Genomic DNA, 13,006 nt, shown 5'->3' with positions numbered 1-13,006 from the left:
GTCAAATGCATCCATGCTGTAACTCCCTTGATTTCAGGGTCAGTTTGGCTTGTTTTGTTTTGTGCGCGAGGGAGTTAAGGTCTGTGTATTTTCACTTTCGTTTGACTCTAAACTACATCAGCAACTCTCATCTAGAGTTTAACACTCCTGACACTTGTACACCTCGAAACTCTGTATCAATGAGTTAATATTGATGCTTTGCCCTGCATTTCCACCTGTTGAGAGCAGAATCTGACTGTGCCAAAAAATGCACATCCTCTGTGAAATAGAGGCTGATCCCAAAGCCCCCTGAAGCTGATGGGCGTCTTTCCACTGATTTCAATGAGCTTTGGATCGGGCGCTTCGTCTATCCCATGATCTGCAAACTCACTCACTTCTTCTCCCATCATCTTTATGCTCCCAGAATTGCGTAGAACCAATTCTGCAATGGAATGTTCCCTGACTTGCACAAAATGCACTCTCAGGCTGTTGCTGCGGCTCATTTATCCGGTCTCATCTCCTTAATTGGCAAGTGAAATGACCAATGGTGAAAGATGTTAGGTGAATAGCCTAGGAGACCAATCCAAAGTATAGGTAGCACACCTGGGGAGGTCTCAGATACTACAGAGATGGGGGCCAATAGTAAACCCTAAAATAGATTAAATAATCTTAGTGAAGGGTATCAGATTAAGCGTACAAGTTTCCCCACTCTGAGCCACTATCAATGTGTTTCAGCCCTGGGCCTGGAGGGACACTCCCGCCCCCAATAGGTGATAGACGGTAATTCAGTCTCCATGGCCTCTTCCTTTCTTAGCCTCCCTGCCAAAATACGGTAACCCACACGAGTGCTATTTAGAGTCAGATGTGGTGGGCTGGTGGATTTCTTCAGCACTGCCCCTCCAAGGTTCTGAAAGCACCGGCCAGGCACGAACTAGGTCTCAGAGCACCGAGGCTGCTATTATTGCCATGTGGAAACTGAGGTACGAAAAGGCAAAGTGTCGTGTGGAAGTTCACACAGTGACAGAGCTGAAAATAGAATCCGGTTCTGCCCTCTTCTAATCTTGAGATAAAACTGCCTCACACACATTGACATGAAACCTGATGTGTAAGGAGCTTGACTGAGTCTACCAACTCATTTCTCACAGCCCAGTCATCACATGGCAAAACACTTTGGTCACCTCTCACAGGGGCAGGATTTGAACTGTTCACCTGGAGATGAAAGGCTCTGTAGCCCATTACCAGTCCCCTGTTGCTCTCCTAGGGCAGGTCTACACTAAGGGCGGGGGGTCGAACTAGGGTACGCAAGTTCAGCTATGTGAATAGCCTAGCTGAACTCGAAGTACCCTAGTTCGAACTACTTACCCATCCAGACGCCGCGGGATCGAAGTCCGCGGCTCCAAGGTCGACTCCGCCATCGCCGTTTGCAGTGGTGGAGTACCGGAGTCGACCGGAGCACGCGGGGAGTTCGAACTATCGCGTCCAGATTAGACGCGATAGTTCGAACTCCGAGAAGTTGAACTCACCGTGTCGACCCGGCAGGTAAGTGTAGACTAGCCCCTAGACAGAACTCCTAAATCTGAAACACTTGTAATTGCATATGGCATTTTGTATTTATTCATGTGTATTTATATCCTGCTCTGTTAACAGTTCACTTCTTTCCCCGTAGGAGGCTGCACAGGACAAAGCATCCACTTACATGCACAAAACACGCATCCGAGAACCGATGTCTATTGAAAGTGTGACGTCTACGGGGGGTCGGTAATTCCACAGGAAATGGAGGAGAATCCACAGTTACATTTGAAAATGTAAAAGTCTAGAAAGAAAGTCACCGTCTCAAGATGCAGGTAGGAGATATTCAGTTGGGTAAGGCAGAAGAGATTGTGAGAGTAGAACATGGACATGGTTTTGTGTCACCAAATGGGCCAAGAACATGTCACAATTCCCACTGAAGTCCATGGTGCATGACTAAAAGTGGCTGCATCAGTCCCCTAAATAGTAAAATATAACCCCACTCTTGGAGCCCAAAGCCTCCCAGCCGCTCTGTTGTTATGACAATATGTGAACTATGGCTCAGCTTGCCATATCAGTGAAGTTATTGATGATGAAGTTGTACACGACTCTGCTTTTGTTATTTATTTCTAGCACAGTAGCCCCCGAGCCCCCGAAAACACGGATTGGCTTGCCTTGTGCTAGGCATTGTACAAACACACACTCCGAAAACAGTCCCTGCCCCAAAGAGCTCCTAGTCTAGGATTCTGACAATAATACAACAGCCAAATGGTGGGGAGATGGACGGACAAGGGAACAATAGAGATGGGGTTTTGTATAAGCAGCCTAACCAAACACCAGGAGGAGTGATTTGTAAGTGTTTGTGCAAGGGCAAGTTTCCATTGTTCCCAACTCCACTACTAACTATCCGGTTTCTTCCTTCCAGCTCCAGATGGAGGATATGGATCTCCAGAGGGCCATAGCAAATGCTCAGCCACAGCTGGTGGAGTCCCTGAGTCATGCCCCTGAGTGGCTGCTTATGAAAGCCAAATGTTTCCTTCCTCACATGGACCTGAGTCACGTGGATGGGATCACTGACTGCAAAGAAAAGGTCTTGTGGCTCCTTGACACTCTTGAGAATGCAGGACCGATCATTTGGAAGCAGTTTATCCAGTGCGTCTGCATGGAATGCAGCCTCCCCATGGACCTGGAGATACAACTCATGAGTGCCTCAGGAGAAGGTAAAGGAGAAAGAGCTGGGGAGTTGATCAGCAGCAATTCACACTGAAACAGTCCCCACCGGCTTCTTCCCAAACAAGAAGCCAGAACCTTGATCCCTAGCATCTCCACTCTTAGGTCTAGGCTTCGACAGAGCAATGGCAGGAGTGAATTTTGCATGATGGGAGTGGATGTTTTAGGATGGAAATACAGTAAATGGATCAGTTTGGACTGCGTCCACTTTGCTCATTCTGGCCCTGATCCTGCAAGATACTGAGTGCTCTCAATTCCTGTTGACCTAACTGGGAGTTGAGGTGTGCAATACCTTCCAGGATTGGGGCCTGTCTCTGCATGATCAGAACATCCAGTTCCCAAATTAGCAATGTCCTCAGAGGCAAAATCTCTTTGGAAGGACTCAGGGCATTGACTAGTCCAAACTGGCCCTGTGGTATGACAATGTATTCTGCCCCATAAGGATCCTGAGAGCTTTGATGAGAGGACAGAGAGTGATAATGATACAGTATATACATCTGTCATTTTATTTAACATGCATAATTATATTAATATTGTTGTTTAAATCATTATAATTGAATGTCCCACCCACTGGAACAATTTATCCCACAGACTTTACGACTTTATAGCCCTTCAAAAGTTATGAGGTGGTTTTCTCCCTTTGAAAACATCAAAAGAAATTTCTTCCCAGTCTGATCCATACAGGAGAATATGGGAGATGCTCCGCGTAAGCTGTCGTCATTGACAATGAATAACACCACACAGAGCGTTATAGACACCAAACTCTTATTTAATAGTTCCTGACACATTTGGTGAAATCTTGAGCCCCACTGACTTCAGTAGATCTAGGATTTCACCGAGAGGATCTTCTCTATTTAGCTGTTGGATATCCTCAGCCCTCAGCTTCCTGCTTAGCAGGAGGTTATGCAAATAACTGACAGCTCATCTAAGCAGACAGATCATGCAAGCAGTCTTGTTATTGCATATTAACCCTGTTTGCCTCCATGAATAGGAGCAACCCACCCAGAAAAAGAAAGGGGAACAAAGTTAAATCTAGCTACAAGCTAAAAATAAGAATTGACTTGTACTTCCTTCCAGAGTTCAAGCTAAAACAAGTTTTAGCCTGAGAGTTCAGTGTTGTTGTTTTTTTAAAGTTTTCTAGATTGTAAAATCTCTAGATCAGGAGTTGTGGCTTTATGTGTTTATTTCACATAGGGTGGCCAGAGGTCCTGATTTTATAGGGACAGTCCCGATATTCAGGAGTCTGTCTTATATGGGTACCTATTACCTGCCATCCCCTGTTCCGATTTTTCACACTTGCTGTCTGGTCACCCTAATTTCACAGTGCCTAATACAATTATCTTGATGGGCGCCTCTGAGCGCTACTGTAATACAAATATTAAGTAATCATTTAAAATGGTCATTGTTCATGGTTTTTGGTACCAGACAAGTACAACGGAGAGACCTTCTACATGCATCTCCCTGCTTCCTGCTTTCAGCTGGGCCCTGGAAATGGAAATACCAAAATACTGTACTGATCTCATTGTACTTCCAGCTCGAGCAGAATAGCAAATGCTGGAAATGAGTCTGTTCTTGGGAGTCTAATGCTTTTTAGACCAAAGATTCTCTGATAAATGCTGAGCTTTATCCAGACCAAAGCTCTAAACCTTTGGAGGTTCATTCATCACTAGTGATACAGTGATCACCATTTACCCTGAACTGGGTCTGTGATTCTGCAGAAGTTTCCCCAGCTCCTCTCCTTGCCACAGAACTTTGCTCCAACGTCTTTTTCATTTCAAAAGAAAAATGTTCTGGTTGTGAAGAGAAACTTCCGAACGGAAGCCACGTACAAACCAGTGTAGTGATGTCTGTCTGAATCTGCAGGCAGGCAGCCTAAAGCTACAGCTGTGAAATAAAGCACCTCTTTATTTCTTTGGGGTGTTTACTCTGGCACCTAAGAAGTTCCATATTGTTAACTATTTAGCTGCTTGTGCTTATCTCACAAGCCAAAAACATTTCCCACACATTCCTGGATAACAAAAATCTGAACTATTCTCCACCGGCTGCTGAAAGCTCTGCCCTTTCCTTGACAACTATGATGCATGAATATATCATCAATACAAAAATCCATGGCAAACTGAAACTTTAGCATCAGCCCGGCATCTCCAGGCTGCCCCACTGGAGTGGTGCTGAAACCGGGTGATTCATGAGTAACCAGGTTACCTGATGGATGAGCGTGTGGGTCAAATTTAGGCTGAGGCAGGTCTAGCACTGCAAATGTTGTGAGTCCCATCATGAGGCAGAGCAAACTGCATGGTGTAAAAGTTGAAGCTTCACACCTCTCTGGGAACAAAAGATTAACTGAGAGTTAGGACACATCTGAGGTAGGACACGGTGCCCCGTGCCTGTTTGCAATACAGCAGATTGTCAGATGCTGGACCGGGGTTTCCTTTGCAGCACTGTGTGTGTGTTTGCATGTCGCATACCTTTGGTTTTGTCAGGCTGGTAATGCCGCAGACAGGTGAGCCTAACTCATTTGGAGCACGTTAGAGGGAGGCACTGGCAATATCCTAATTTTATTTTAAATTAATAATTGTAGGTAATTTAAACCAGAAACAAGAAGCCTTTGCAGAAGCAAGTACTCAGTCTCCTTCTCCACCTACAGGTAAGCCCGGTGCCTATGGCACGAATGCAAGGGGATAACATTCTAGGAGCTTCCCAGCCCTCTGACAGGTAGCCGTCTTGGGGGCAGGGTTGCCAATTTTGGCAGGATGTATTCCTGGAGGTTTCATCACATGACATAATCTTTAATTCCTGGAGAGTCCAGGACAACCCTGGAGGGTTGGCAACCCTACTTGGGGCCGGAGCCAAAGACCAGGACATTGCAATAATCTGAACCACCATAGAGTAGGCCACAAACTGAGCCCAGACGGAAACGTCCCATGAGGGAACCCGCTTGTACCATGTTCTCTTATTCTCTACACGTCTCAGGTATTTGCCAAGGTTTTGATTTCCCTCTGCATGTTTCAGAAAAGCCCAATAAGCCCTAAATTCGCCAACGCTCTACTGATTTGTTCTTCCAGTCTAGAGGAGCTCCTAGCCCCAGGGCATTATAACATGACCCCCTCTGGCTAATTCGCTGCATTTGAATGACTGGCCTCACGGCGGGTTAGTTTGAGGAAATGCATTTGGTTTTATGTTGACTTAGTGATGCTTAGTGCCTGGTTTCCTGGCTATGGATTGTGGTCCAAAGGTCAGTCCAAGGCCTTTAATCCAACATACCAGGAAAGGCTCAGACTCCTCCATGCACCCCGGTTGCACATGACCCCACCATGGGGTTTGTGGAAGTCGTTTAATAGCCAGCAGTGTGCCAAGCTTTGTGTTACTATTGGATGGGTGTTATGAAGAAACTCAGTCTCTCATTCGAACGGTGTCTGGTTTCTAAAATCAAAACACCGGCACATCTCCCCACCCACCCGCATGAAGAGAATTGCAGCAGGTAGAGAGAGGCTGTGGTGAGTATTGCTGCAGCACTATCACTTCCTGAGCTGAGAGGCAATTGTTCCACAGGCCGGCATCAGTAGAAGAAGCCTGCTGGATGTGGGTTAGCTTTCATCTAGAAAGCTCTAACCTTACTGCTGCATCCGTCCCAAAGGTGCACACAAGTAGAAATAAAAATGCTGAAACGAAACCTTTGTATTCTGTGCTCTGCATCTTGAAGAAATCTGCAGACGTAGAGCTGAATTTTTGAAACCTAGGGTGCCGATGAGTGTCTGAGAACAGTGCAAGCTGATCGCTGTGCAGGGCTCTGCACTTGGCCAGGGGCGGGCAGGCTAAGTCAGTGGCCAAGTGTGATTTTCATGTGTGATTTTGCGTGGTAGAGAAATAATTGATCAGAAGTCCACCGAGCTCTGCATTTTGCCTAGGAAGTTCCCATTAGTGTTGTTAAGTGCTGAGGAGAGTTGTTAGGGCTGCTAACTTGTTACGGCTGCTCAGTGCTGCTGTTCTCGGCGCTGTGATGCCAGCTGCACTAGCAGTTAATGCTGCTTACCCCTTCAGGAGACCTCGGCGTTATTTGGAAAGAAAGACCACAGGCTTTGGTGGCGGAGGCACTTGGCCAGGTTTATTGTCGACAAAGCGCAGTCCTAGTGCCCTGGCTCCATGGTTACGTGTGCACACACACACGTATGCCCACGACAATGGTACGAGGCAAATCAGCACACCAGGATGCTGTCCCCTAGGCTCCTTTTATACATGGATACAAACAAGTTACAAATTACACTCCAGATCAGGGGTCGGCAACCTTTCGGAAGCGGTGTGCCAAGTCTTCATTTATTCACTCTAATTTAAGGTTTTGTGTGCCATGTTATACCAATATAATAAAAACCAGCAGGATCTTATTAAGAGGGATAAGGCAAAGATGCCACATTTATTGTAAATACCATAACAAAACAAAAGACAATGTTTTCCTACTTATTTCTATTACTACTTATTCCTTATACACACACACACACATATATATATATATATATTCATTCACACAATCATTCATTCAGGTTCTGTATAGATGTTATAGTTACCAGCCTAGATGTTGCTCATGCCAAGTTACTGGCCAGGTATCTTGGTCATGAGGATGGAGCCGAGTCTGTGTCAGATGCATCTGATGCTCCTGGAGGCTGGCAGCAGAACCATAGACTCAAAGTCCTCAGTCTTTAGAGTCCAGTTTTATAGGAATTTATTCCTATGTCAGTTTATGAGAGTTGCTTCATTTTGCTGTTGCTAAATCAATTAGCAGATGGCTGGCTCCATGTTATTAGATGTTTTGTTTTTCCTTCCTTTGAGGTGTGGTGGGTGGATTCCAGTTTGCCCTCCGGGGGTCATCTGGTTGATCCCACTTGACACCTTCTTCAGCCGACACTGAATTCTTCAGGCTGGTGACTCCCTAACCATTCAGTCACATACATTCTCTATCTTAATCACATCTATTTCACTGTCTCTTTACTTTTTGGGGTGTTACCAATTTATGTGAGACTCCCTGTCTTTTAACAATCAAAGATAAAGTGAGATGAAAACTTACAGAGGGTGGGGGTCTCTATCTATACACTATAACAGCTACTGTTTTGGCTTACTTAAGAGTTAATTAATGTTTAGCAAGTTTTATACAAAGTATTTCTTTGAGCTTAACAAGTTTTATACCAAGTATCTCTTTGAGCAGGCTTCACACAGACACAGCTGGTGGCTTGCAGGTTAGAGGCTAAATGTTGGGAATCACAAATTTACTTCTAACATAAACCTTAAGTTATAAAGTATCAATTAACAATAAATCAATAAATCATTTCTCATATAAACCATGTTTAATATAAACCTTCTTTAATATCCCTACAGCCAGTCATACATTTAAACGTTTTTAGAAGGTCTCTTTCTATAAGTCTATAATATATAACTAAACTATTCTTGTATGTAAAGTAAATAAGGTTTTTAAAATGTTTACAAAGCTTCATTTACAATTAAATTAAAATGCAGAGCCCCCTGGAACAGTAGCCAGGACCCGGGCAGTGTGAGTGCCAATGAAAATCAGCTTGTGTGCCGCCTTTGGCATGCGTGCCATAGATTGCCTACCCCTGCTCCAGATGTTAGTTACCGCCCTTGTACCTGCTAGTTAGAACATCCTCATCCGTTATCCTTTCATCCCCTCCTTATCTTATGATGTGTTCTTGTACCATCCCTTAAGAATGTGTTTACACACTTACTTGAGAGATCTGTGTGCTTTTGTACAGTCCTGGCCAGTCAGGAATGTGCTTACTTGGTTCGCTGACACCTGGCGCTTTGCTGTTCTGCCAAAGCCAGGCCTACTGCGGTTCAGAGCCTTTGGTTCAGACAGTGATTTATGCTTAGGATGCCAGCCAGGCGTACGTGGGTCTGTGACTTTAGAGACTAGCTAAGGTTTGGTCTATACTTAAAAGTTAGGTTGACACAGCTACACTGGACATGCGTGTGAAAAACCCACACCGTTGAGCAGCACAGTTTTGTCGATCTATTCCCCAGTATACTGCTACGTTGGGGAAGAGGTGTTCCTACACTGATGGGAAAAACCCTTCCATCAACATAGGCTGCATCTGCACTCTGGACTACACTACATTACCCAGCTATGTGGGTAGAGTCGCTGTAGTGTAGACATACCCTAAGAACTGGAAAATTAGGTCAACCCAGCTATGTAGCTCAGGGGTGTGAACAATTCACACGGAAGAAGTTTTCTGTCCACTTAGCTACCACCTCTCGGAGAGGTGGGTTTACTCCAGCGACGGACGAGCTCCTGCACCTGTGCCATTGCAGTGTTTCTAGTGTAGACAGAGCCTGAGATTCAAATTCATAGGAACACATAGCTCCTGCAGGGTGCCAGGCAGAATGTGGCTCTGAGTCACTGTTGCCAGTGGCCCTGATATCCTGTAATTTGTGCATGTGCAACACATCCCCATGTTTTGCACTTGAGGGTTTACGCACACAGCTAGATAGCCATGCAATGTTTGTATCCCCAGAACTGTGCATGCATGTGGAGTTGGCACTTGCATAAAGTCGGCCCGCATTTGTGTGTGTACAAACATGACTGCAAATCGGGACCGATATGCCTAAATTACAGTGTGGTTATGGAAATGTTAAGGACACTGTGGGCTGTTTTCTGTGGTGCAATGTGCAGCTGTAATCTGTGGTACAGTGTGCAGCTTTTGGATCTGTTATCTCCGTCTTGAATCTGCAAGAATCGCTCTCTTTACGTATTCAAAACCACATCCTACCCAACCCACCTCTCACTACTTCCTTATATAATGTACAGTTGAGAGGATTTTTACCAGACTACCCTCCCTATATCTCTGCATCCACTTCTTTCTCTTCTCTGTAAACCCACAAAACCTCAATATGGCAAAGTCCTGGCCCTTTAAAATTTCATCTTCCCAGCTCAGCTCTGTTTAGACTGTAAGCTCTTGGGGGCAGGGACTGCCTCTTACTATATATGTGTGCACCACCTTGCACTATGGGGGGCCTGATCCCAATTGGGGCTCCTAGAATATAAATAACTAATAGCAATGAGCGATATCCTTTATCAGTAATGTTAGGAGCGAGGTGAAACCTTGTTATGGAGTGAGTTAAAACCTCACTGAGCTCGATAGGTGTGAACACAGCTTTCAGTTAACATAACTGTAAGGATAAACCCCAAGCTAAACCATCAGAAGTATGTGAACTCACCCCGGAGCTTTTGCTGAGTATTGTTTTGAGTAGGCGTGTGCAGGGAGGGAAGGCAGAACACAGAGAAACTGAACAGACAAAAATTGTAAGAGAGAGATGGACAGCTGGAAGGAGCAGCTGAAAGTGCAGCGTCTGACCTCGGAAGAAATCTAAGGAAAGGCTTTTGGGTCAGGGTGCAGATTGAGAGAGCTGTAACCATGTTCCATTGTAACAGGCCAGATTCCATAACCTCCGCTACCCAGTTCTGTCAGGGGCTGGGGAATTGTGCACACACATCACAAGAGGCTAGGCGACATCCCCAGGTTGGGGGGGTGGGGGTGGAGGGAGACTCATTCTGCCTGATTTCAAACACCCATTAATGTCATTGGTTGGGAAGTTTGGCTCAGTCTTCATTAGGTTTCTGTCCTGCTTAGGAAAAAGGGTTTTAAAAAAAGAGCCGGAGGGAGGAAAATTCAGATGCAAAATTGAATCCGGCCCCTGCTGTGCCTGGACGTACTATGGTGATGGACACTTGAAAACGCTGCTGTAACTAGACAGCTCATAAGGGGGACTCCTCTCTCCCTGATCCAGAGCAAGGCTGCCTTGTTAAAGGTGAATGGCCTTTGTGGGGAGGCTGGAATATGCACTTAGATTGCACGAAAAAAATTAACACCTCTAATGAGCCCAAGAAAGAGCTTAGGAGGCTTTCAAGACCTCCCAGTGCATGAGGCTCCCGCATTCCCAATTCCAAGCCACAGCGTCCTTGGAACTCTGGTGGGTTACCGCTTCCTGGCTCAGTGTTACCTGTGCAGTGTGTTCTCTTCCCTCATCCAACGCCCCAGTACTCAGGTAGAAATCCATTCGCATGCCTCTGTGTGCGGCAAACTGCCTCTGCCGCTCTGCTCCGATCGGGACCAGTGTAAGATGATCAATCCCCAATTAGCCGGGCAGCCCTCCAGAGAATCAGACCAAACATGTTGCTTTTTAACCTGGATATAAATTACAATTAGGACTTTTGAGGCACTTTAACCAAGCAAACTGGTTTGTTAGGCAGCTGGTGCACTGTGGGCACTACTTATGATGCTGACTGGTATTGTCTTCACTCTAGCTGGCAATGATATAACGAGATCCAATGACTGGAAATTGAAGCTAGATAAATTCAGACAATCAATAAGGAGCAATGAGCACTACTAACCATCTCAACAATTGGATTCTCAATCACTGGCAATTTTGAAATCAAGATTGGATGTTTTTCTAAAACACTTGTTGTAGTGCAAACGGGAATTAATTCAGGGAAGTTCCTGCTTCCTACTGTACAGGGGCCAGACTAGATGATCACGATGGATCCTTCTGGCCTTGGAATCTAGGAATGTGTATTGGTAGACTCAGTGCACTTTGCAACAGTCCCTCAGAGAACGGTCTGGTTAATGCGTTGGTGAGCAATATGTCTTAGCACCAGGCTGCTTAACAAATGGTGAAAGGATCCATTGAAAACATCTGACAACCATTTTCTAATTCCGAACGCTTTTTTTTTTATAAATACCCATTTTAATTTAAAGTGTTGCCAATGAAGATATTCAAAGCCATGAACAGCCTCTAATGTTACACTGACATTTTTATGCATCCAGTCAACTATGGGCTCAAAGTGACAGAATTTACACCCTCTCCCTGATACATGAAGCACAAATGAGTGTTACCCCCACAAATCAGGTGATGCTGACATTCTGTTATCCATCCCCATATACGACTGCACTGCACACATGCTTTTCCCCAGCAGTTGCGGGGTTTTGACTGGTAGTAGTTGGCGGGATGCTATACCATGTGATCTCAAGCTCACAATGCTACATTAATATGTTTGCTGCTTTTCAACTTTCAGGACCTGGAAGACGTCGTCATGGAAGCAGTTCTCATCCCAATGGTAAAAAGTCTAAACAGCAACGATTAGGTATGTGGATTTCTCAAACGATGCATGAGCATGTTCATCTGTGGGGAAATGCCAAGTTATTGACTTTGTATGTGTCATATACAGTATCGACCCAAGTGCCCGTTATTTTTCTTGCATGCTAGTAAATAAATCAAAAGCACCAAGAAATCATCTTGCCTCATTATAGGAAGCCTGTATTGAGACGCTGCATTATCTCATGTGCAACTGATCTTAAAAACCACAAAGACAATGGGTGTTTGCAAAAAACTGGCTCAGAGGTGCAATAAAAACCCTTCTGGAAAAAGATGGATTAAAATAATCTAAAATAAAAACCCTTTGAAGGAATTACATGACCAGAAGGTCTCTCACAGTTTGTTATTCATGACAGATTTTTATTTTTATTTGTTTTTGAATGGGGAACCAGTTCAGGAAACATGCAAGTTTATTACAAAACTCCAGTAAGCCTCCAGAGCTAGTGTTGCACATTTGAAAATGCACTTGTATGATTTCAAAACCCAGAGGAATTGAGGAAGAATTTAATTTCCACAAACTGGAGGTGAGACAGAATAACAGCAACATTGGCCATATGGCCCGAGCCAACACCCACAAAATACGAATGTCCAAATTATAGATGACTTACATCTATAGGAATACACAATAGGAAGCAACGGAGGGGCTGGAGAGAGCAGGGTTGTTGGGAGCTAGCTAGCATTCCCAGTAGGTACTAGTGTGTTCTCAGAGGGGGCATGTCTCAGGAGGTCAGGAACAAGGCCTTGGTCCCATCACATTGTGAACTCGGAGAGTTGTTTGGAAACCAAAATGAGTGCAAAGCAAAATGTTGGATTTAGACAACTCTCAGCTTGGAGAGGGCTGGACTCTGATCTCAGCTCAGGATCTAAATTCATGGCTATAATGAAAGACTGTATCATAAAGCACATGCACAAGGTGGGTATGAGTTAAGGTTGCACAGGCAACCCTAATTCTGGCATTGCCTAACTTTTGGGTGCTTGACTTTGCATCCTTCACATTCTTTTAACTTGGTTATTTTTAAATATAATTTCTAGGGTTTTTAAAAAACATAATAATCGAAAAAAATAAAACCCAGCAAAATTCTATCACGTGGAACCATATTGATTCTCTATTTGGGTCAGCAGCCTGGCTGGGATT

At 44.7% G+C, this 13,006-nt stretch overlaps 1 protein-coding gene across 1 annotated transcript in view; it reads left to right on the top strand.

Moving 5' to 3' along the window:
• The first annotated feature begins 1,817 nt into the window (after positions 1–1,817).
• Positions 1,818–13,006, top strand: part of NLRC5 (NLR family CARD domain containing 5) — a 79,672-nt gene continuing 68,483 nt past the window's right edge. Inside the window, exons 1-4 of the mRNA XM_044987676.1 lie at positions 1,818–1,823; positions 2,414–2,708; positions 5,330–5,362; positions 11,792–11,860. Coding sequence (XP_044843611.1) covers positions 1,818–1,823; positions 2,414–2,708; positions 5,330–5,362; positions 11,792–11,860 — 403 coding nt within the window. The remainder of the gene's footprint in view (positions 1,824–2,413; positions 2,709–5,329; positions 5,363–11,791; positions 11,861–13,006) is intronic.

Source organism: Mauremys mutica, chromosome 14, assembly GCF_020497125.1.
Source record: "Mauremys mutica isolate MM-2020 ecotype Southern chromosome 14, ASM2049712v1, whole genome shotgun sequence".
In the NCBI taxonomy this organism is placed as follows: Eukaryota; Metazoa; Chordata; order Testudines; family Geoemydidae; genus Mauremys; species Mauremys mutica.
Note: the sequence above shows the minus strand (reverse complement) of the source record. Positions and strands in the feature narration are given on the sequence as shown.